Genomic DNA, 22,612 nt, shown 5'->3' with positions numbered 1-22,612 from the left:
ATTTGTTTAAAGTAGAGTTGCTTTTTAAAAACAAGGTGTTTAGAAGTCTAGCTTCTAGCTGCGGGTTTGTTAGCATCCTGAAAATGATCTTGATAGTTCGTCCACCGATGCGTCAAAAACAACGCGACAGAACCCCGAAGCCAGGATCTAGGTAGGACCAGGGCCTAGCTCCAGCTCTGCCATCCATAAATTCACATCCACCCTGTGCCTGGGACTCACACGCTGGCTCCGCCCTTCCGGGGGTCTCTTCCACCTGTCGCCGCCATCAACCGTATCAGCTTCTCTCCAATGACACACCCAGGGCTGCCCACTAGGGCCACGAAGTGGGGCCGATAAGAGGCCATTTTGAAAAGGCCTCAGGATGGGCTTCGCCTTTAGATCCACGTCTCTTCTCCTTTATTTCTAACCCGAGGTATGTCCCTTGGGTGAGAAGCGACACTAGCGATTCTCTCGGAGGCCCCGGTGGCTCACCCCCACGACCCCGGGGGGAGGTGGTCCTCATCCCTAGGGAAACCCGGCCCGCCCAGCCTTTGTTGCAGAAACTGCACACGAAGCCATGTTTGCTTTCCGCCAAAGGCGGACATGGTCGCTGGAGTCGGAAGGGCAGGGGCGGACCCGAAACCGGCCGTGCGCCCCACTTCTCCATCGCGCTCCTTCCTGAACACTGAGGTAGAGAAAGTGGGCTCGGCCACCTAAGGCCCGCGTCCACCTTCCACCTTCCCAATCTGCAGCAAGATGTCACAAGGGCTTCCCCGCCGCTATGATTTTTAACACCATGCCCCGGGCCAGGAGCCTCAGGGTGCCCGTTCGGGAAAATGGAAATCAGGATCACCCCATTACCTCCCCTACCCCGCCCTCCGCGTTCCAAGGCCTAGGAGCCCCTAGAATAAGGGGCTCTGAGGTGGGCTTCCTGCGCCTCCTTGCAGCTTGCCTCCAACTCCACTAAACGGGCCTCAGGGGCACAGAGACGCCACCGCTGTCCCCGAGGCCGTCCGGTACCGGGTCCAGCTCCCCCACTCCGCCAGAGCGTACGACGGCCTCCAGCGGTCACCCCTCCCCCACCACAGGGGCGGGGAGGCCGCGCGCCCACCGGAAGAAGCGGGCGCGGCGCCGGCGGTGCTGATTGGCCGGGGCGGGCCTGACGCTGCAGCCGCTATAAGAGCCAGCGAGCGGCTCACTACGCCAGACGTTCTTCGCCGAGAGTCGCCGCGGTTTCCTGCTTCAACAGTGCTTGGACGGAACCCGGCGCTCGTCCCCCACCCCGGCCGGCCGCCTACAGCCAGCCCTCCGTCACCTCCACACCGCGTCCTCGGATCGTCCCAAGGCCCCCGCCTCTCCAGCGCCGCGCAGCCACCGCCGTCGCCGCCTCTCCTTAGCCGCCGCCATGACGACCGCATCACCTTCGCAGGTGCGCCAGAACTACCACCAGGATTCAGAGGCCGCCATCAACCGCCAAATCAACTTGGAGCTCTACGCCTCCTATGTTTACCTGTCCATGGTGAGCGCGGGCGGGCCAAGGCCGGGGCGAGGGCGGGGGCCGGGCGCGGTTCCGGAGGCGCGCGCTGGGGCGGGCCGGGGGTGTGGCCGCCCGCGGGCTTCCCCGCCTCCCTGCGCCCTTCTGGAAAATGGAGGCTGCTCGAGGTCTCCAAGGACTTCTCTGGCGCAGAAAGTCCGGGCATCTGGTTCTTGGCTGTCGCCTGGGAACGCTCCCTCCTAGGACAGGGCCACCTCTGCACACCCTTCTTTTTAAAGAGCACTTGGCGTCCAGAAATCCTGGGTTGTAGGACTTGGCAGCAGCTTGTGCAGGAAACCTGCGGTTAGGAAGGTGGAGTTTTGCACTTCCATTTTTTCCTCTGCCTTTGGCATTTGGCCCTGCGACCCAAAGATTTTGGCTTAGATATCCACCTCCCATCTCCCTAGGTACGGCGGGCCTGCTGGGTAACTGTCGAATAGCTCCCTTGGGGCTGGCGTATCTTGTGGGCAGATCCCTCTTGAGCAGCCGTATCCACCTCTCGGCTCTGCTTATCTCTTAAGTCCCACTTGCATTGAAGCGATTTCTCTAGAAATCGCCCCTTCTGCAGTCACCGAAGTGTCACCTGATCTTGCGCCTAGGGAACTTAATTTATCTTTTATGTATCTTACTGTGAGAGGTGTGTTTTGACCTACTAATTGAACCCCTAGTTCTTGGGTAAAGTCAACCGACAGTTACTGGGCAAGACATTTTTCAGTGATCAGTGGAACAATTTTCCCAAATCCTGGTCTTAGGCCGTGTCCTGAGAGTCTTCCTTATAATTGCCTTGTCCAAACTGTCCCAAAAATAGATATGTTCCAAATGGATTTGAAAACAAGCCTGTGTTTCTGTGACTGTCACTGCTTTTCAGAAACACTTGACTACAAAGTCAAATTTTTGTGATACAATTATTATAAAAGTATATTTACATCAATATAGTGTCCGTATTTGTCACCTTGCATGGGAGTTTTTAATTTTATAAATCCGCGATATTAGCTGGCAAGCTCCTGAGCTCTTTGTTTTAACCACGCTTTAACGTGGTTAATCCAGGCGCGGGGCGGAGAAAAGGACCAAGCGCAGGGTCAGTACTCCAGCAGCCAGCCTCTCATCAAACAATGAGATTTGGCACGGGCAGTAAGAAGTTGTCTCTGCACTAATACATATCCTTAAGACACTGTGTTTGAGGCAATGCCCATAATATTCTAAAGGTTTCTTGAAGTAAACTTTCAAGGGTCAAGTTTCCGTTTTCTATTTTAGAATAGAAGCACTACTGCTGGCTTCAGTGCAGTAGCTCATCTGCCCCCAGTCTCCTTAGGCACTGAGTCCTTCATGCTGTGCTTTGAGAAAGGAAGCCTAGGCTCACAAGATGATCTCACCTCCCCGTAGATTGTCAGCAGCTACCTTTCTGGGAATCCCTAACATAACACATTCAGGGGGCCACTGACAAAAATGACCCCCATGTGAGTATTGGAAACCCAGGAAATAAATGGAGGAAATCATTTGCTTTAGGGATTGGGAAAGCTGACTACTAACTGTCTTCCTTTCAGTCTTACTACTTTGACCGAGATGATGTGGCTTTGAAGAACTTTGCCAAGTACTTTCTTCACCAGTCTCATGAGGAGAGGGAACATGCCGAGAAACTGATGAAGCTGCAGAACCAACGAGGTGGCCGCATCTTCCTCCAGGATATCAAGGTAAACAGAAGAACTACAGCTGTCATACTTTGTAATCTAGCAGAGTTGGGGTGTCCAAACTCACTTCAACTAGCAGTTGCCCTTATAAAGTGATGATACACTGGGCTTTTGCCTTTTGTGCTTTTTTAGGCTTAACCATCTAAACTAAACTAGGCCAATATAACGTCCCCTTTGCCAAAGCATGGTGGTTAGATAAAACGGGCTTGCTGATGTGTAGGTTAGTTGGTAGAGATGCATTCACCTGTCCTTATTTAGAAACCAGACCATGATGACTGGGAGAGCGGGCTGAATGCGATGGAGTGTGCATTACATTTGGAAAAAAATGTGAATCAGTCACTACTGGAACTGCACAAACTGGCCACTGACAAAAATGACCCCCATGTGAGTATTGGAAACCCAGGAAATAAATGGAGGAAATCATTTGCTTTAGGGATTGGGAAAGCTGACTACTAACTGTCTTCCCCATTGTTTTCTAGTTGTGTGACTTCATTGAGACGCATTACCTGAATGAGCAGGTGAAATCCATCAAAGAATTGGGTGACCACGTGACCAACTTGCGCAAGATGGGAGCACCCCAATCTGGCTTGGCAGAATATCTCTTTGACAAGCACACCCTGGGAGACAGTGATAATGAAAGCTAAGCCTTTGGCTAATTTGGCTAATTTCCCCATAGCCACAGGGTGACTTCCTGGTCACCAAGGCAGTGCATGCATATTGGGGTTTCCTTTACCTTTTCTATAAGTTGTACCAAAACATCCACTTAAGTTCTTTGTACCATTCCTTCAAATAAAAAAATTTGGTACCCAGGTGTTGTCTTTGAGGTCTTGGGATGAGTTGGAAATCTATGCCGTTCAGTGTTCTCCCCACACCACCACCAGTCGCCCATGCAGGAATCTCTGCTCAGCTCACTGCAGCCTCCACCTCCTGGGTTCAAGTGATTCTCCTGCCTCGGCCTCCTGAGTAGCTGGGATCACAGGTGCATGCCACCATTTCCAGCTAGTTTTTGTATTTTTAGTAGAGACGGTTTCACCATGTTGGTCATGCTAGTCTCGAACCTCCTGACCTCATCATCCGCCCACCTCAGCCTCCCAAAGTGCTGGGATTACGGGTGTGAGCCGCTATGCCCAGCCTCCATCGTTCAGTTTTAGTTATGCTGATCAAAAAAACCCGAGAATATTTGTATTAAACTTAGCTTGGGCAGTATACTAAGGTGTGGCTGTCTTGGATTCAGACAGGACTAAGGGTTTCCCACTGAATCCAGTGTCTTGAGTTAAATGTTTCCAGTGGTTCAGTCTAGCTTTCACAATTTTTATGAATAAAAGGCATTAAAAGCTGAAGTAGTCCTGGACTACTGATCTGTATCTATTAGGCTAACCATTTGATGCTGGCTGTCCTGGGATATACTCTTCATTGTAGACAGCTGTTTGTGACTGGATCAGTGTTCTGCTGGTACATGCAGGAGAGGACCTGGCTGGCGAAGCATCCCCCTTAGGCTGGCAGGTTAGGAATGTGCTTCATCCCTAGTGAGAATGTGAGAGAAAATGGCATGAGTATGGAAGGTACCGTCATTTCAAATACTAAAATGTTGCCGTAGAAGGGCAAAGTTTTCCTTTTTTCTTTTCTTGAGACAGGGTTTCACTCCATTTCCTAGGCTGGAGTGCAATGGCTCAATCTTGGCTCACTGCAAGCATCACCTCCTTGGTTCAAGCAATTCTCTCAGCCTCCTGAGTTACTGGGATTACAGCCATGCACCATAACGCCCAGCTAATTTTTGTATTTTTTGGTAGAGACGGTTTCAGCATGTTGGCCAGGTTGATCACAAACTCCTGACCTCAAGTGATCCGGCTGCCTTGGTGGGATTACAGGCATGAGCCTCCACACTCAGCCCAAGATTTTTGTTTGAGACAGTCTTACTCTGTCACCCAGGCTGAAGTGCAGTAGCAAGATCTCAGCTTACTATAACCTCTGTCTCCCAGGTTCAAGTGATTCTCCTGCCTCAGCCTCCCGAGTAGCTGGGACTACAGGCAGATACCACAGTAAAAATACAAAAAAAAATCTGGCTGATTTTTTTATATTAGTAGAGATCGGGTTTCACCATGTTAGCCAGTTTGGTCTCGATCTCCTGACCTTTTGATATGCCTGAAAGTGCTAAGATTATAGGTGTGAGCCACCATACCTGGCTTTTTTTTTTTTTTTGGAGACAGAGTTTCTGTCACCCAAGCTGGAGTGCAGTAGCAAGATCTTGGCTCACTGCAACCTCTGCCTCCTGGATTCAATCTCCTGCCTCGGCCTCTGGCTGGGACTACAGGCACGTGCCACCACACCCAGCTAATTTTCGTATTTTTTAGTAGAGACGGGGTTTCACCATACTGGTCAGGCTGGTCTCAAAACTGACTTTGTGATCCGCCTGCCTGCCTCTGCCTCCCAAAGTGCTGGGGTTACAGGCATGAGCCACCATGCACCTGGCCACAGATTCGTAATTAACATCCTTTCCTAAAGAAACCACAGGTGTTTGTAAAGTTCCTGTCTAGCCCTAGAAGCAAGACTGAATTTGTTGCCCTTTTAAGTTTTCAATCATAATAGCTGGGTGTTCTGGCCATGAAAGTAACCACTTGAGAATCGAGAAAAGGGAAGTTATACTTCTTCTCTACACGACGGGATGAAGTGGGGAGTTTCTAATTGGGTGAAAGTGCCCAGGAAATCTGGAATAAAGTGAAACATCTGGTCTTGTGACAGCTTTGGGCTGACCCCAAGGAAGCATGGAGTATTTTGGTGAGGTTCCCCAGGCAGTGAGAAAATGGCCTAAGGGCCCTGGACACCCTCAGCCTGCCACTCTTTCCTGGAGTACTTGGGTACTACCCTAAAGGGTTATGGGGAAGTGTTCCTCTGTCATGCAGCTGACTGCCACCCCATGGTTTTCTGTCAGCTACCAAAGTCAGTTGGGGCCAGTGGTAACACCTGCTCAGCTAAGCCTGATCGCTGCTTCCTTCAGCAGCATCCTGGTCAGCACAACCTCATCTTCCTTCACCTGGTCCCAATAGGTCTTCCTGGTGATATCAGGCTCTTAGATGAAGTGAGAAAAGGTCCCAAACACTTCCCTAGGATCCCTGTGGAGGTGGCCAAGTCTATACCCCAAGGTAGTGCTGGGTGTAGGTAGGTCCAGCATGCTCTGGCAGTAACGGAGCCTAGGAAATTGTGGAGGAAAGGTAGGCTCGGAGCAAGAGAAGATAGGCTGGGGGAAAGGGGTCATGCACAGGGCAATGCAGTGACTCTAGTTCGGGTGAGGACAGACCTGTTTTCCAAGGCCCAGTAAGGATCCATGTGATCTCTGAGTGTAGCGTGTATGTTGCTTGTTGATTGTTCTAAAGGTTCTTTGAGATGATTTTCGGGGATCTCTGGCATATCCGTCAGGTTAAACTCCACAGTTTTCTTCCGTACGGGAGAGACTTCTGGGTGCTCCATCAAAGCCCCATCGCTCTCTGAGAGCAATTCAAAACTTTTCTTGGCCCCAGAACTCACAGTCTTTAAGCTTTTGTCTTTGGTGTCTATGCCTGTGACACTGTGAAGCTTTGACGGCGCTGATGGTTCAGGAGGGAAGAACATGGGTGTGGGGCTGAGGGGTGTCTGTGGGGCACTGTAGTAGCCTGGCCTCTGATACAGTGGAGCAGACTTGAAGGTGTCCACAGCCTTAAGCTTCCAGGCCTTATTGTCTTCCTGGCCCCGAAAGTTCTGTTTGGCGGTCTTGTGGTTTTTGGGCAGGCCCTCATGGAGAAGAGATTCCCTCTTGGGCCACAGTAGTTTGGTCCTTGAGTTTGTCCTGGGAGAATGGTGATCATGGGACTGCAGCCCTAGGAAGCGGCCAATGATGCCAGCATGAGCATCCTCCTCATCCTCCTGATTGGGCTGGAACTCCATCTCCTCTTTGCTCAGGCTGGAAAGAAGCAGGAGATGCAGGGCTGAGCAGGTGGACAAAGGACCAATTTCTGGCCTTACTTCTCCCTTACCTCCTCCTCTCTCTCGGCTGCCCCGAGCCAAGGCCACACAATGCCCCGGCTCTCCCCTCTCTCCTGATCCCTCTGTACCTCCGGGTGATTCCTCCAGGCCTGGCTCACCTCAGTTCTTTGACTCCCTCTTGACCAGAGTTAACATCCAACCCCCACCCCCACCCCCACCTGGCACGTAAAGGCCTCCTCCTCATCATTCACTGCTTCCTTTAAAATGCCTCACTCCAGGCAGTCAGAACCACTGGTCCCCTGGCATGAGTGGTTCAGATCAGGCCCATGAGTGACTCTGGCAACGCCAGAGATTTGTGGTTCCAACTGGGAGCGACATCCACAAAGAAAAGTTTGGCTTCCTGGCAACAGGCATCCTGGGAGCCCAAGACCTTTACCCTGTAAGGGACAGCTTAACTACCACTGAGTATGGCCTGCCCTTGCCCAAGTTCAGATTCTCCCCATGTTCCAAGGCCCAGCTCCAGACCCGGCTGGAAGCCACCTCTCAGGCAGCCAAAGGTGACAGTGTTCCACGTTCTCTTCCTTTCCTAGACATCCAGTACTTTGTAACCTTCTATACAGAGTTTGGGGCTTGGGTTTGAGCTCCCTGTGTAAATAGTATATTCCTTGGAGACGAGGTCTATGCTTTATTGTCCTGTTTTTAGCCTTTCCCCCTCCTCAACCTTCAGCTACTGGGGTACAAATCATGTCGGGCTCAAAGTCATCCTCCAGAAATGTTTCTGACTTAAGCCAGCCCCCAGCCTTCATTTGATCACCTTCCCAGCCCTCACACTAACTACAGACTCTAGTTAATCTGATTTCAGTTTAGTAGGATGTTTGGATTTTAAAAGAACAAGCAGCTGGTCGAGGTGGCTCATGCCTGTCATCCCAGCACTTTGGGAGGCCAAGCGGGCGGATCACCTGAGGTCAGGAGTTTGAGATCAGCCTGGCCAACATGGTAAAACCCTGTCTCTACTGAAAATACAAGAATTTGCCAGGCATGGTGGCACCTGTAATCCCAGCTACTCAGGAGGCTGAGGCAAAAGAATCCTTTGAACCCGGGAAGAGGAGATTGCAGTGAGCTGAGACCGCGCCACTGCACTCCTTCCTTGGTGACAGAGCAAAACTCCATCTCAAAAAACCAACAAAACAAACAAAAATGAACAAGTGGAGAACAGCACTGGATACTGTGGAAGAAAACCTTGAGTATAAACCCTGGCGTGTGCCCAGCAGTCTCCAAGACCCTCTCAACTCTGTCATCCTGGGGAGACAGGACCAGCTAGGACAGCCCTTCAGCCCACTGCAGATCAAGAGGGATTTGGATCAAATCAGGGCAGTGGGCCCACGTGGAGGTAAGTCTGGCTGCTGTGGGCGGCCTGAGGCCTTTACTCTGTAGGACAAAGTCAATTCAGGAGGTACCTGTGATGACATGGCTGCCTGCTGGGACATATTTGCTGCTCCTCCCCCATCCCAGGGAACCTCACTTCCTATCCAAACATGCTAGCTTATCAGAAGATACAGTTCTGACACCTGTAATTCCAGCATTTTGGGAGGCCAACAAAGTCAATTCAGGAGGTACCTGTGATGACATGGCTGCCTGCTGGGACATATTTGCTGCTCCTCCCCCATCCCAGGGAACCTCACTTCCTATCCAAGCATGCTAGCTTATCAGAAGATACAGTTCTGACACCTGTAATTCCAGCATTTTGGGAGGCCAAGGCGGGCAGATTACTTGAGGTCAGGAGTTTGAGACCAGCCTGGCCAACTCTACGAAAAGTACAAAACTTAGCTGGCTGTGGTGATGGGCACCTGTAATTCCAGCTACTCGGGAGGCTGAGGCAGCAGAATCACTTGAACCCAGGAGGCGGAGGCTGCAGTGAGCTGAAATCACACCACTGCACTCCAGCCTGGGTGACAGAGCAAGATCCTAACTCAAAAAAAGAAAAAAGAAAATATAGTTCTGGATGACAGAAGAAGCCAGGTCCTAATGTTCCACTGCATCGCTGATCACTGGCTGTCCTTTTGGTAGCCCCTGCACCGTTTGCTAGCTATGTGGCCTTGGGCAACTCGCTCTCTCTGAACCTGAACAGTTAATATTTATCAAAAGCAGAGTACAGTGTCTGACACTTATGAGGCACCCCGTATGTATTCCCTAGCGCTATTCCAAGCTCCTAGGCAGACCCCTGCTCTAGAGGGGCTTCCCACCCAGCCCCCTGGCACTGGCCACACCTGATGTTGAAGGTGGAGCCCATAAAGGAGGTTCGTCGGAACTGGGCGGAAGCAGCCGTGTAGGGAGGCTGGGGCTCGGGCTCATTCCAGTACATGTCCGGCTCCATCCGAGGCAGGTCCTGGTGCATCTCATCCACAGCAAACAGGGACACCTGGTCACCAGGGACAGAAAGAGAAGTCCCACAGAAAGGTCATGCCAGGCAGGAGCTTGTACTCGCCTGATGACTTGGAGGAAACACTTCCCTCTCTCTGGAACTCAGTTTCCCAGCCTGTGAAATGAGATGGGTGCCCGCCTGCCACCTCAAAGATTGAGGTGAGAATCCTGTGAGTGAAGGACCGGCTGCAGGAGGGAGGAGGGGAAGGGTGATAATTCACGGTGAGGCCTCCCTGCAGAACAGCGGGGTCCTGTCTTTGGGCCCCCTTTGGGGAAGGTCCGTGGTATGGCCTCTCTCCCTCTCTCCATACCTGCAAATTCCTGTCAACAATCCAGTTGGTCTCGAAATCATCATCATCCTCTCCAAAGGGGTTGATGAGCTGCTCTGCCACCTTGGGGACAGGTGAGACTCTGTAAACCCTCAGGCAGAACTCCTCAACGCCAGCCTCCCCGCTTAAACTCAGGGCTGCCATTTCTACACCCCATCACACTCTTCCTGCCTGACCACTGTCTTCAAAGCCAGAGTTTAGGGCTCCAGCCCTCCACAGTCTGGGCACCCACACACTTCTGGACACAGGCCCTCTGACTCTCCTGACCCAGTCCTTCCCTGCATACCCACAGCTGTCCCTGAGTGTGTCACTCCAAGGAGTCACCACCTTTATCTCACCTCATGCATCTCATCCTGTTGCATAATTGTATTCATTCATGCAATAGAGATACACTCTGAAGATGTCATGAACTAAAGGGCGGTTCAGGAGGGAGATTCCTGGATAGTAATCTCTAAAATGCCCTAAGAAAGCTCCAAAGAGGTGACAAGCTGCCTTAGGGGTCCAGGGGACAGCTTGTAGACCACTGGGGCACCTTGGAGAATTTCTTTTTTTTTCTTATTAATTTTTCTTTCTTTCTTTCTTTCTTTTTTAAATTTGAGATGGAGTCTCGCTCTGTTGCCCAGGCTGGAGTGCAATGGAGTGATCTCAGCTCACCGCAACCTCCGCCTCCTGGGTTCAAGCAATTCTCCTGCCTCAGCCTCCTGAGTAGCTGGGATTATAGGTATGTGCCACCAAGCCCAGGTAATTTTGTATTTTTAGTAGAGATGGGGTTTCTCCATGTTGGTCAGGCTGGTCTCAAACTCCTGACCTCAGGTGATCTGCCCACCTCAGCCTCCCAAAGTGCTGGGATTACAGGCATGAGCTACCTTGCCCAGTTGCACCTTGGAGAATTTCAAGCGTAAAAGTGTGATTTGTTTTGATTTGTAGAAACCAAAGATAACTGGGGGGCAGGTGGAATTTAGAGGAATAGGAGTGTGTGTGTGTGTGTGTGTGTGAGAGAGAGAGAGACAGAGAGAGAGAGAGAGAGAGAGAAAAAGAGAGAGACATGGATAGGAAGGTCAGAGAGTGAGACTTCCACCCCCACTACCAAAAAATAAAGGAGGGTAGGAAGGGAGAGAGAGTGGGTGGATAACAGAAGGAAGGAAAGACAAAGAGGTAGAGAGAAAACTGATTCAGAACTCCTGTTTGGAGTACTGGGTGTGGTGGGAGGAAATACCAGCCACTTAAGGTGGGGAAAGAGACCCCCCAACAGGCATCTTGAACAAGGAGAGGTGGTGCCAATCTGCCTCAAAAAATCTCTTTTTGGAGATAGAGTCTTGCTCTGTCACCCAGAATGGAGTGCAGGTCACTGCAACCTCTGCCTCCTGGATTCAAGCAATTCTCTGCCTCAGCCTCCCAAGTAGCTGGGATTACAAGCACCTGCCACCATGTCTGGCTAATTGTTGTATTTTTAGTAGAGACCGGGTTTCACCATGTTGGCCAGGCTGGTCTTAAACTTCTGATCTCAGGTGATCCACCTGCCTTGGCCTCCCAAAGTGCTGGGATTACAGGCTTGAGGCACCATGCCCGGCCTCCGGGCTTTGCTTTAAGCAGAGATGAGAAGTGGCCTGTGTCAGGCCTCCATGTGCAAACCTGGACCCAGAAAGTCTAAAGTCCTGCCTGCCTCTGCTGATCACCACACCCCCCATTGCCCATTGGAGCTTCCACCCCCCACATAAGCTTCCCCTCACCCCACCCTACCAGCTTAACTACTCTTACCCCACCTGCCACTGTAACTGAATTTAGTTAGGGTGGTAATGTATACTCCTTGCCCCTACCCCCACCACTGTAACTGATCTTACTCTGTAACTTTCCACTGCCCGCCCCAAACCTATAAAACCAAGTCCTATCCCACCGCCCTTCGCTGACGCCCTTTTCGGCCTCAGGTGAATAAACAGCCATGTTGCTCACACAAAGCCTGTTTGGGGGGTGTCTTCATTCAAAGGCTGTGTTTTAACAGCCTCGTGAGCGGGGCCTGCCATTGCCACTCCTATTCCGTGAATCCCCCTTTCTCCGGACAGACGTTTGAAGAATGTTCTCTTGAGGGAGCAGCACGTGGTTAGACTGAGCTCTCCCTGTCCCTCAAGCTGCTAAGTCTGGGCCTTGGGTGCAGCCTCCGGAAGCAGACCCAGCCTCAAGAAAGCCGCCCTGTAGTCTCCGTTTCCTCATGTGTAACAACACGGGAAAGCGCAGACCAGAGGACTGTGGTCGGGGCCCTGCTTGCTGCTTTCTACCCGTGAGAACTTCCTTTCCTGACACTGCATCCTTGTTTCAGGTGGCTGCTGGCCATGACCCCTCTGGCCGTGCCTCCAGCCCAGCGGGGCCCTGGAGAGGCTCACCTTCAGCCAGCCAACATAGAAGAAGAACTGCAGGAATGTGAAGACAGGCACCACGAGGTCCAGCTCATGGCCAGGGTAGGCCTTGGCCGGGTTCAGAAACTGCCGCCCAACTAGACAAGTCAGGAAGAAGCTGTACACCGCCACGGTCACCACCTGGGAGGAGGAGGAGTGTGGCAGCAAAGGGCGAGGCAGGAACCCTGAATCAGATGCTCCTGGGGCTGGGGTCCGAGACAGGAGACCGAGGCCTTGTTCTGACTTGCACACTCATGTGACTTATGGTCTCTGTTAACCCCTCTTTTTTTTGAGACAGAGTCTTACTCTGTTGCTCAGGCTGAAGTGCAGAGGTGTGATCTCGGCTCACCACAACCTCTGCCTCCTGGGTTCAAGCAATTCTCCTGCCTCAGCCCTTTGCTGCCACCTGCTACTCAGGTCATAGGCAGCTCCTGAGTAGCTGGGATTACAGGCGTGTGCCACCATGCCTGGCTAATTTTTGTATTTTTAGTAGATACCGGGTTTCGCCGTATTGGCCAGGCTGGTCTCCAACTTCTAATCTTAGTGAGGAGTATGCCCGCGTCAGCCTCCCAACGTGCTGGGTTTACAGGCATGAGCCACTGTGCCTGGCCAACCTCTCTTTAAAATGGGGATAATCACACTGCCTCTACTGAGTCAGGCAGGAGCCTGGACTCTTAGAACTCAGCACTTCAAAGTACAGGCCCAGCTTCAAAGTGAGGACCCAACTCCCAGGGGGAGCAAATTACTCAGCCTCTAGGTGAGCCTTTCCCATCCCTGCTGCTTCCTTGGTCCTTCTAGCCTCAGTTTCCCAAAAGGGCAGCCTCACTAGCCTCATCCTCACCTGTGTGTACACCAGTGGGATACTAATCCAGTCGTAGGCATACAGGTGTCCACACTGAGTGCGCAAGGTGTTCATCTCCTGGAGGGCAGCAGGGAGGGATGGGGTTCTGAACACCACCTGCCCCCACCCTGGGCTCGCCCCCACCCTGGGCTCACCTCCACCTCTTCTTCAGGCACCGGTCTGGTGCTCATGGTCCATCCCTGGCTGTGTGGTCATAGGCAGCTCACTAAACCTCTTTGTGTCTCAGCTTCCTCATCTATCGAAAAGGAGCCAGGACCTCACAGACTGGGAGAGGAGGGAGGGGCCTATGAGGAGGGACCACCTCGGGCTATGGAATGCTGTTGGAAAAGATTCTGCAGCCCTTCCTCAGGCTCGGGGAAGACCCTCAGGGGATCGAGCCTTCTCTTTGTAGGAAACCTTGTTTCCTGTGGACCCCCACTCTTCCCACCCTGCGGCAGCCCCGTGTGTACAGTGGGCTCACGTTCAGCAGGCTCTGGAGCAGGATAGGGTCCCGGATCCGACCTCCAAGCCACGCCTTCATTGACAGGTTGGCAAACCACACCCAGGGCACCCAGAACATGTTGTGTGGTAAGCTCAGTTTCTCCAACTGCTTGTGTTCTGCTGGGGTCATAAAGCCTGCAGAGTGGAGCGAAGAAGGTGGCGGGTGGGAGAACCTGCAGGAGGCACGTGGCTGGCGCGTGGCTGGCACCTGGCGGCCAGGCCAGGACCTGCTGACCTATAAGGACCTCAGCACTCCTTTACCATCCTCTTTCTTTCAACAACAAAAAATTCTGACCACCTACTATGTGCTATTCTGGGCTGAGCATGTGGGCAGGGTATTTATCTATTTATTTATGATAAATTTATTTCCAGAGACACGGTCTGGCTCTATCACCCAGGTTGGAGGGCCGTGGTGCGATCTAGCTTGCTGCAGCCTGGAACTCCTGGGCTCAAGTGAGCCTCTTGCCTTAGTTTCCCAATCTTTAGCCTCAGACTACAGGCACATGCCACCATGCCCGTAGTGTGCCTGTATACTTGGCCCACCGCAGTGGCACATGCCACCATGCCCGGCTAATTTTTAATGTTTTTGTAGAGATAGGGGTTTCACTGTCTTGCCCAGGGAAGTCTCAAACTTTTGGGCTCAAGCGATCTTCCCACCTTTGCCTCCCAAAGCGCTGGGATTACAGGCGACAGTCACCACGCTTAGCGTGGGTCTGTCTTATTAACTAGGATCAGGTCACGCAAGGCCAAGGGGGAGTCAGAGACGGATGTCGCAGACCTCCAGAGGGGAAACCGGAAATCAGGAGGGGCAAGGGCAGAGGGAGGTAGAACCTAGTACCTCACCAGTTCCCAAGCCACCACCCTTCTTTCCTTTATCCCTCAAGGGTCCTTAGCCATGCCTCAAACTCCCACTCTCGGAGAGTGGGCTCCTCCTGGCCTCGCCCCACCTTTAGACACCCGACTCTATCCCGCCCAATTGGACCCCCAAATCTTGGCCCCGCCCCACTCCTGGCTCCACCCAATCCCCCCTCCACAGTCCAGAGGACTTTGGCTCCACCCATCTTCCATTCAGGCCACGCCCATCTCCACCATGGCTCCGCCCCGTTCCGCCCAGGCGCTCCCGCCTCGCCCACCTGCTTGCACCAGGTGCTGGGCGCTGGGGAAGCGCTTGTAGACCGCGGTGCTGACGCTGCGCAGGATGAGCACGTTGCCCAGGTTGGCGTAGCGGATGAGCGTGCGCCGCAGCAGCCGGCCCTGCTCGTCCTTGCCTTCGACGAAGCCCGACACCAGGCTCATGAGGCGGTCTGGCCACGGCAGGTTCTCATACTGGTTCCACCAGCGGGTCACGACCAGCGTCACGTAGAAGCCTGGGCAGGAGGGACGGGGGGCGAGGGGCCGGGCTGCGGCCAGAGCCCAGGGCCCAGCGCGCGGCGACGCCTCAGCTCCTCCAGCTTTCTGCTGCAAGCGGGCCTAGCCCCAACGCGATAGCCCCAGGATTCTGTCTCCCGGGGGTCCCCCTGCTGGTCCCAGAAATCCGCCAGAGCCCCTCCCCTCCCGCGCAGGGGCTCCAGGGACGACCATGATGTCAGCGCTTCCTAACAGCAGAACGTCTTACCTGACGTCTAACTTCAGTCTCTCTGGCTGCAGTCCGCACATTTCCCCGAACTACAGAGAGGCGCCGACCTGCCGCTGGCTTCCCCCCATCCCACACCCCAGCCCCTAGACACAACTCTTCGTGGTCCACCCCGGGCCTGTCTGGAGCCTGGGCGGCCACGGGGAGCCAGAACAGCAGGAAGGGGGGCTCACCCAGCACGAAGGAGATGGGGATGAGCTGGATGTAGCTGTCGCAATACAGAGTCAGCTTCTCAAACATCAGCTGCTGCTCCTCCGTGAGGGCCAGCCTGGGGGTGGGGGTGGGGTGGACATATGTGGACACAACGAGGAGATGGCTGAGGCTATCCCCAGGTCTAGCCCGACCCTGGGTAGGAGTGGGACTGCCTCGATGCTGTCCCACCTTTTCCGCAGCCCAGGGCCCCTCCTGAGGCCTGAGCCAGGTCCATGATATTCCTTGTGCAGCCACAAACCTGGACAGGCTAGAGGCCGGCTCCAGTGGTTTTTTATGAGGAGAATCCTCACACTGGCCACTGGGAGGTGTGTAGAAAGGAAGGTCCTGCTGCAGGGGTCAGTTTCAGACTCCCTGACCCTTTGAAAGCAGCCAAGGGTCAGTTGTTTAAAGCAGGTCGAGGTCCGGCACAGTGGCTCACACTTGTAATCCCAGCAGTTTGGGAGGCCTTGGTGGGCGAATCACTTGAGGTTGGGAGTTCGAGACCAGCCTGGCCAACATGGTGAAACCCCATCTCTTAAAAAAAAAAAAAGCAGGTTGAAACAGTGGTTCAAGCCTGTAATCCCAGAGCTCTGAGAGGCTGAGGCAGGACCAGGAGTTCAAGGCCAGCCTGGGCAACATAGCAAGACCCCATCTCTGCAAAAAATTAACTGGGTGCGGTCGCCGCATGCCTGCAGTTCTAGCCACTGGAGGCCGAGGTAGGAGGATCACTTGAGCCTAGGAGTTGAAGGCTGCAGTGGGCCATGGTTGCCACTGCACCTCAGCCTGGGTGACAGAGCAAGACCCTGTCTCTAAAAACGAAAAGAAAAAAGAAACAAAGACTGGCTTTAATGAGAGGGGTGAATAGCCATGCAGAGGATTTTGTTAGAGCAGTGAAACCACCCTGCCTGATGCTTCGATGGTGGAAACATCATTACACATTTATCCAAACCCACGGATTGTACAGCCCCAAGAGTGACCCTGCTGTACGCTGTGGACTTTGGGTGATAGTGATGTGTCAGTGTGGGTTCAGGGATTGTAATAAATCTACCACTGTAGTGTGGGGTGTTTATAGTGGGGAGGCTGGGGGCAGGGGGAGGAGGAAAGAGACATATGAGAACTCTCCCTTCTGCTCAATTTTGCTGTGAACTTAAAACTGCTCTAAAAACTGAAGTCTGACTTTTTTCAGCATACATTGGTGCCCAAGTAAAAGCTGAAGACCGATGTGCTTTGTTATTATTATTATGAGGAACTCAAGAATTTTATGTCTTTATTTTCCAATCCATTGTAGTCATTATTGCTTTTTTAATTTAAAATGCTGTCTACATTTCGTGATTACGGCTGTCCTCTATTTTATTGTTTAAACATTTTTGGTTTATTGTTGTTTTGTTTTGTTTGAGACAGGATCTTGCTCTGTTGCCCAGGCTCGAGTGCAGTGGCATGATCTTGACTCGCTGCAGCCTCAGCCTCCTGGGCTCAAGCAATCCTGCTTCAGCCTCCTGAGTAGCTGGGAGGGACTGCAGGCGTAAGCCACCATGCTCAGATACTTTTTTGATTGTTTTATAGAGACAGGATCTCCCTGTGTTGCTCAGGCTGGTCCTAAACTCTTGGGCTTAAGTGATCCTCCTGCCTTGGCCTCTCAAAGTGCTGGGATTACAGGTGTGAGTCACTGTGCCTGGCCCTAACTTTTTAAAAAGTACATTGGTGCCCTAGTAAAAACAAAATGTGCTTTGTTCCTAGCATTATTAGAATCTCAAGAATTTTATGTATTTGATATTTTACAATCCATGTAATCATGAATGCTTTTTTGGTTTAAAATACTATCATATATTCTGTGATTATATCATATAGTCTGTTTACCATATGATTTATTGTCAGAGAAACTTTTTTTTTTTTTGAGATGGAGTCTTGCTCTGTTGCCAGGCTGGAGCACAGTGGCACAGTCTCGGCTCACTGCAACCTCCACCTCCCGGGTTCAGGTGATTCTTCCACCTCCCAAGTAGCTGGGACTACAGGTGCGTGCCAAACGCCCGGCTCATTTTTGTATTTTTAGTAGAGACGGGGTTCTACCATGTTGCCCAGGATGGTTTCAATCTCTTGACCTCGTGATCCACCCGCCTTGGCCTCCTAAAGTGCTGGGATTACAGGTGTGAGCCACTGCGCCCAGCACAGAGAAAAAGTATTTTGTTTGCTTTTTTTTTTCTGAAATGGAGTTTTGCTCTTGTTGCCCAGCCTGAAATGCAGTGGCATGATCTTGGCTCGCCACAACCTCTGCCTCCCGAGTTCAAGCCATTCTCCTGCTTCAGTCTCACAAGTAGCTGGTATTACAGGCATGCACCACTATACCCAGCTAATTTTTTTGTATTTTTAGTAGAGATGGGGTTTCTCCGTGTTGGTCAGGTTGGTCTTGAACTCCTGACCTCAGGTGATGCCTGCCTCAGCCTCCCAACGTGCTGGGAGTACAGGCATGAGCCACGCACCTGGCCTTTTGTTTGCTTTTGAGAGAATGGCTTAAGCCTGTGAGGTTGAGGCTGCAGTGAACTATCCCTCTCAAGTAGCTGGGACCAAAGGCAAATGCCACCACTCCCAGCTAATTTTTAAATTTTTTGGTAGAGATGGGATTTCACTATGTTGCCCAGGCTGAACTTCCAGGCTCAAGTGATCCTCCAAACTTGGCCTCTCAAAGTGCTGGGATTATAGACATGAGTCACTGCTACTGGCCTTAGATAAACATTTTAATTAAAAAATAATTTTTAAAATATACCATGTGGGCCAGGCATGGTGGCTGACACCTGTAATCCTAGCACTTTGGGAGGCTGAGGTGGGCAGATTACTTGAGGTCAGGGGTTTGGGACCAGCCTGGCCAACATCACGAAATGCTGTCTCTACTAAAAATACCAAAAAAAAAAAAAAATTAGCCTGATGTGGTGGTGTGTGCCTATAATTTTAGCTACTCGGGAGGTTAAGGCAGGAGAATCACTTGAACATGGGAGGCAGAGGTTGCAGTGAGCCAAGATCATGCCCACTGCACTCACTGGGTGACAGTAAAACCCTGTCTCAAAAAACAAACAAACAAAAAGTTCCATGTGGTCAGCCAGGCACGGTGGCTCATACCTGTAATCCCAGCACCTTGGGAGGCTGAGGCAGGAGGATTGCTTGAGCCTAGGAGTTCGAGACCAGCCTGGACAACACAGTGAGACTCTGTCTCTCTCTTTGTTTTGTTTGTTTGTTTGTTTTTTGAGACAGAGTTTTGCTCTTGTTGCCCAGACTGGAGTGCAATGGCACAATCTCGGCTCACCGAAACCTCTGCCTCCTGGCTTCAAGTGATTCTTCTGCCTCAGCCTCCAAAGTAGCTGGAATTACAGGCATGCACTACCATGCCCAGCTAATTTGTATTTTTAGTAGAGACAGGGTTTCTCCATGTTGGTCAGGCTGGTCTCGAACTCCCGACCTCAGGTGATCCGCCCGCCTTGGCCTCCCAAAGTGCTGGGATTACAGGCGCGAGCCACCGTGCCCGGCCTCTCTCTTTGTTTTTATGTACCATGTGGGCCTCTGAGTCTGTGTGGGATTCAATAAAACAGGCCATTTGAGTGGGGCCAGGCAAAGCCTGGGCTCCAGGGCTACTCCCGGGGTTGGAGGGAGGGTGGCTAAAACCCTGCTGGCTGGGTTGAGCAGCCTCAGTCTGACTTCTTTTCTCTCCCCAGCCCCCAGCCCCAGCCTCAGCTCCAGTGCCCAGGACCTGGTTAGGAGCTCAGCTTAGTCTTGTAGTGAACTGGTGCATTGGCCCCCAGCTGTCAGAGGCCCTCAGGAGCTCCCAGCCACATCCCTCCCAGGCCCTTGGCCCCAGCCCTGCCAGCTTTACCTATAAATGAAGCGGATGATGTAGTAGCAGAGCAGGAAGATGAAGAACTCTCCATACAGCAGCTTGTAGATGCTGCCCCGCCAGCACAGCAGCAGGCGGGAGAATGAGCCTAAGCGGGCATTAGCCACTTGGCTTGTGTAGGTGATGGTCATGGCCAGGCACTGGGCTGCAGCAGCTGGGCTTGGGTCCTGGTAGACAGCGAGAGATGCTGTTCGGGGGCTGGTAGGGATCAGAGGCCCTGGTCTGAGCCTGTCAGGACCCTTCCGTGCTCTGGGTCTCAGCTCTCCCATAGGGACCCAGGAGGCGGATGAAGTGGTCTCCAAGGCCCTGCCAGCTCTGACTGCCTATTGAAGGTGGAAACCCATGAAAGTGAGCCCGGAGGCCGCCCATAGCCTTCGGGGAAGACGCAGATAGGTGTGTGTGTTGCCATTTGCCTTCAATTTGTATGATTGCCAGGCGCGGTGGCCTGCACCTGTAGTTCCAGCACTTTGGGAAGCCAAGATGGGTGGATCACCTGAGGTCAGGAGTTCGAGACCAGCCTGGCCAACGTGGCAAAACCCCATTTCTACTAAAAATACAAAAATTTAGTCAGGTGTGGCGCAGGTGCCTGTACTTCCAGCTACTCTGGAGGCTGAGGTAGAAGAATTGCTTGAACCTGGGAGGCGGAGGTTGCAGTGAGCCGAGATCATGGCACTGCACTCCAGCCTGAGCAACAAGAGTGAAACTCTGACTTAAAAAAAAAAAATTGTGCCGGGCACAGTGGCTCAGGCCTGTAATCTCAACACTTTGGGAGGCCGAGGTGGATGGATCACGAAGTCAGGAGATCGAGACCATCCTGGATAATATCATGAAACCCCACCTCTTAAAAAAAAAAACTGTATAATGACAAAGGCAGTAGTAACAGCAGCAATGTCTACACACTGAGCTCGGGTCCTCCGAGCTAGGCAGTGTTCTTAGCCCATCTTGTTCATTAGCTCCCAAGCTCTCATAACCCCCCTACTGTGAGAAGCATGGAAGGGGCCAGGCAGTGCTGCCCACCACCATATTCCCATTCCCAGAACTGAACCTAGCTGGTAGAGATGCTCAAGCAATGTTTACTGAATGGTGGCCCCAAGGCCTTTCCACCTGCTGATCTTCCTGCCCGGAGGAAGCTCTACCTGAGATACCTGGATGGCTCCTTCCCATTCCAGGTTACCTTTAGAAAGGATGTCCCCGGCCAGGCACGGTGGCTCATGCCTGGAATCCCAGCACTTTGGGAGGCCAAGGCGGGCAGATCATGAGATCAGGAGTTTGAGACCAGCCTGGCCAGGTTGGTGAAAACCCATCTCTACTCAAGATACAAAATTAGCTGGGCGTGGTGGCATGCACCTGTAATCCCAGCTACTTGGCAGGCTGAGGCAGGAGAATTGCTTGAATCCGGGAAGGGGAGGTTGCAGTGAGCCAAGATTACGCCATTGCACTCCAGCCTGGGTAATGGCGTGAAACTCTGTCTCAGGGGGGAAAAAAAAAAGACAGGCTGTTCCTAACCATCCTACCTGGAAATAAAGCCCCAGTGCCACTGGTGCTCACTGTCTCCTCACCTTGCTTGATATTTCTATATAGCACTATCACTACTTGAAATTAAACAGGATATCTGCCTGTTTACTCCCTGTTTCCTCCTCAGAATGGAAGCTCCTCCTGTGTGTTCTCATAGAGGGCGCTCGATGAACGTTTACTGAAGCGGTGATTGATGTCCCCTCCATTCTTTCCCCATGTGTTTTGGCTGCAGCCACACTGGCTGGCTGTGCCTAATGCACACCAAGTTCATTCCCACCTCAGGGCCTTTGCACAGACACACAAGTGCCCACACACTCACGCATGTGCTGCCTGTGTGTGCACATCCCACACACATACGCAAGGCCCTGAACTCCTCAAAGCCCCAGCCCAGTCCACCTGGGGTACCTTCTACTCACAGGTGGGTTCCAGGCTGGTCCGGTGATCCCACAGAAGATCTGGCCACTAGGCTGGTGGGACTCCCTGGGACTCTGTGGCCAGTGCCCCTGCCCACATTTAGAGGCTGGCGCTGCCCACGTGAGGGCTGAGCTGTCACTTGACTCCCTAAGCCAAAGCCTCTACAAAGGAGCCCTTGTCTTGGTCCCTCCTTGTAATCTGCTCAGAAGCAATGGCCAGCACAGCCTGGCCAGGGCCCCTCTAATTTCTATTTGGGGGGCATTGGGCTGAGACCAGGACTGGAATTTTGGGCAACACTCCCTCTACCATGGCCCTAAAATCCAGAGATTGAGGGTTCTGCTCCACCAGTATTCTGACCCCTGAGGGAGTCGGGGGGCTGTTCTGAGCCTCAGCTCCTCCCTGGAGTGCTCTGACTCCTCCCTGGAGTGCCTTGACTCTCCAGGGAAGGGGAGCCTCTGCCCAGGCCTTGGGGTCTGTGACAGCCCTGTGAGCTGTGCAAAGAATGAATACTGGGCTGCAGTCAGAAGTCCTGGTTTCCAGTCCCAGCCTTGCCACCTGCGTGTTGTGACCCTGGGTGGGTTTCAGCTCCTCTCTCAGCCTCAGTGCCGTTATCTGAAAAGGATGGTGTTGCTTGGGAATCTCACCATCCTATGGTGTTGCTTGGGAATCTCACCATCCTAGTAGAATGATAGAATTCTGCATATTCTGGTGTGGAGCTCTGACTGGCTGCTGGTGACATCATGTGTTATTCTGGCTCTGATTGGTACGCAGGGCCCATTAGTAGATTGCCTCAGAGAGATGGAAGGAGTAGCCCGCTGGGGCTCGTGTAGGGGGTGAGTCTGGTGGGGGTTGACAGAGAAGCCTTGGAGTTTATGCTGCCGGCCTCCAGCCAGCCAGTGCAATATGGGAATATGTGCCCGGATCCCCAAGGGCAGCTGGTGAAAATCTCAGCATATGATTCAATTTGAATACATCAATCTATACTCAAGGGCCCTCCTAAGCTGTTGAGAGTGACGGGTGTCACTACACCCTCCTCTTGTACTGTTCAATGAAGACAGCAGAGCTCCAGGCAGCACTGGTACTTGGTCTTTAGTGGCCATAAGGTTTATTAAAGGTGCAGTTTTTTTCCCCCCCCAGACAGAGTCTTGCTCTGTCGCCCAGGCTGGAGTGCAGTGGCATGATCTCGGCTCACTGCAACCTCCACCTTCTGGGTTCAAGCGATTCTCCTGCCTCAGCCTCCCAAGTAGCTAGGATTACAGGCATCCGTCACCACGCCCAGTTATTTATTTATTTGTATTTTTAGTAGAGACGGGGTTTCACCATGTTGGCCAGGTTGGT

General features: G+C 52.4%; 2 protein-coding genes across 3 annotated transcripts; one reads left to right on the top strand and one right to left on the bottom strand.

Annotated features, from left to right (window-relative positions):
* Positions 1-1,181: 1,181 nt before the first annotated feature.
* Positions 1,182-4,008, top strand: FTH1 (ferritin heavy chain 1). The gene is made up of 4 exons (XM_009008311.4): positions 1,182-1,498; positions 3,058-3,204; positions 3,460-3,585; positions 3,681-4,008. The coding sequence occupies exons 1-4, from the start codon at positions 1,385-1,387 to the stop codon at positions 3,843-3,845; spliced, it is 552 nt and encodes a 183-aa protein (XP_009006559.1). The 5' UTR covers positions 1,182-1,384; the 3' UTR covers positions 3,846-4,008.
* A 355-nt stretch (positions 4,009-4,363) lies between these two features.
* Positions 4,364-21,350, bottom strand: BEST1 (bestrophin 1). 2 transcript variants are annotated; one of them, XM_002755417.6, is made up of 11 exons: positions 21,277-21,350; positions 19,325-19,512; positions 15,447-15,541; positions 14,774-15,007; positions 13,621-13,775; positions 13,140-13,217; positions 12,287-12,439; positions 9,891-9,971; positions 9,426-9,577; positions 6,497-7,135; positions 4,364-4,724 (listed from the first exon to the last, which is right to left on the bottom strand). In XM_002755417.6, the coding sequence occupies exons 2-11, from the start codon at positions 19,474-19,476 to the stop codon at positions 4,706-4,708; spliced, it is 1,758 nt and encodes a 585-aa protein (XP_002755463.1). In that variant the 5' UTR covers positions 19,477-19,512; positions 21,277-21,350; the 3' UTR covers positions 4,364-4,705. The 2 variants fall into 2 exon arrangements, with proteins under 2 accessions (XP_002755463.1, XP_035118842.1); XM_035262951.3 differs by lacking the exon at positions 19,325-19,512.
* Positions 21,351-22,612: the final 1,262 nt, after the last annotated feature.

The sequence above is a fragment of the Callithrix jacchus genome, chromosome 10 (genome assembly GCF_049354715.1).
Source record: "Callithrix jacchus isolate 240 chromosome 10, calJac240_pri, whole genome shotgun sequence".
NCBI lineage: Eukaryota > Metazoa > Chordata > Mammalia > Primates > Cebidae > Callithrix > Callithrix jacchus.
Note: the sequence above shows the minus strand (reverse complement) of the source record. Positions and strands in the feature narration are given on the sequence as shown.

Bases quoted from the DNA above. Each gene is read 5' to 3' on its own strand.
- FTH1 (XM_009008311.4), top strand. From the start codon at position 1,385: ATGACGACCGCATCACCTTCGCAGGTGCGCCAGAACTACCACCAGGAT. The intron at 1,499-3,057 runs GTGAGCGCGGGC...TCTTCCTTTCAG, and splicing joins CCTATGTTTACCTGTCCATG to TCTTACTACTTTGACCGAGA. The intron at 3,586-3,680 runs GTGAGTATTGGA...ATTGTTTTCTAG, and splicing joins CTGACAAAAATGACCCCCAT to TTGTGTGACTTCATTGAGAC.
- BEST1 (XM_002755417.6), bottom strand. From the start codon at position 19,476: ATGACCATCACCTACACAAGCCAAGTGGCTAATGCCCGCTTAGGCTCA. The intron at 13,776-14,773 runs GTGGGCGAGGCG...TCCACTCTGCAG, and splicing joins CCAGCACCTGGTGCAAGCAG to GCTTTATGACCCCAGCAGAA. The intron at 12,440-13,139 runs GTGAGGATGAGG...TCCTCCTCCCAG, and splicing joins TCCCACTGGTGTACACACAG to GTGGTGACCGTGGCGGTGTA.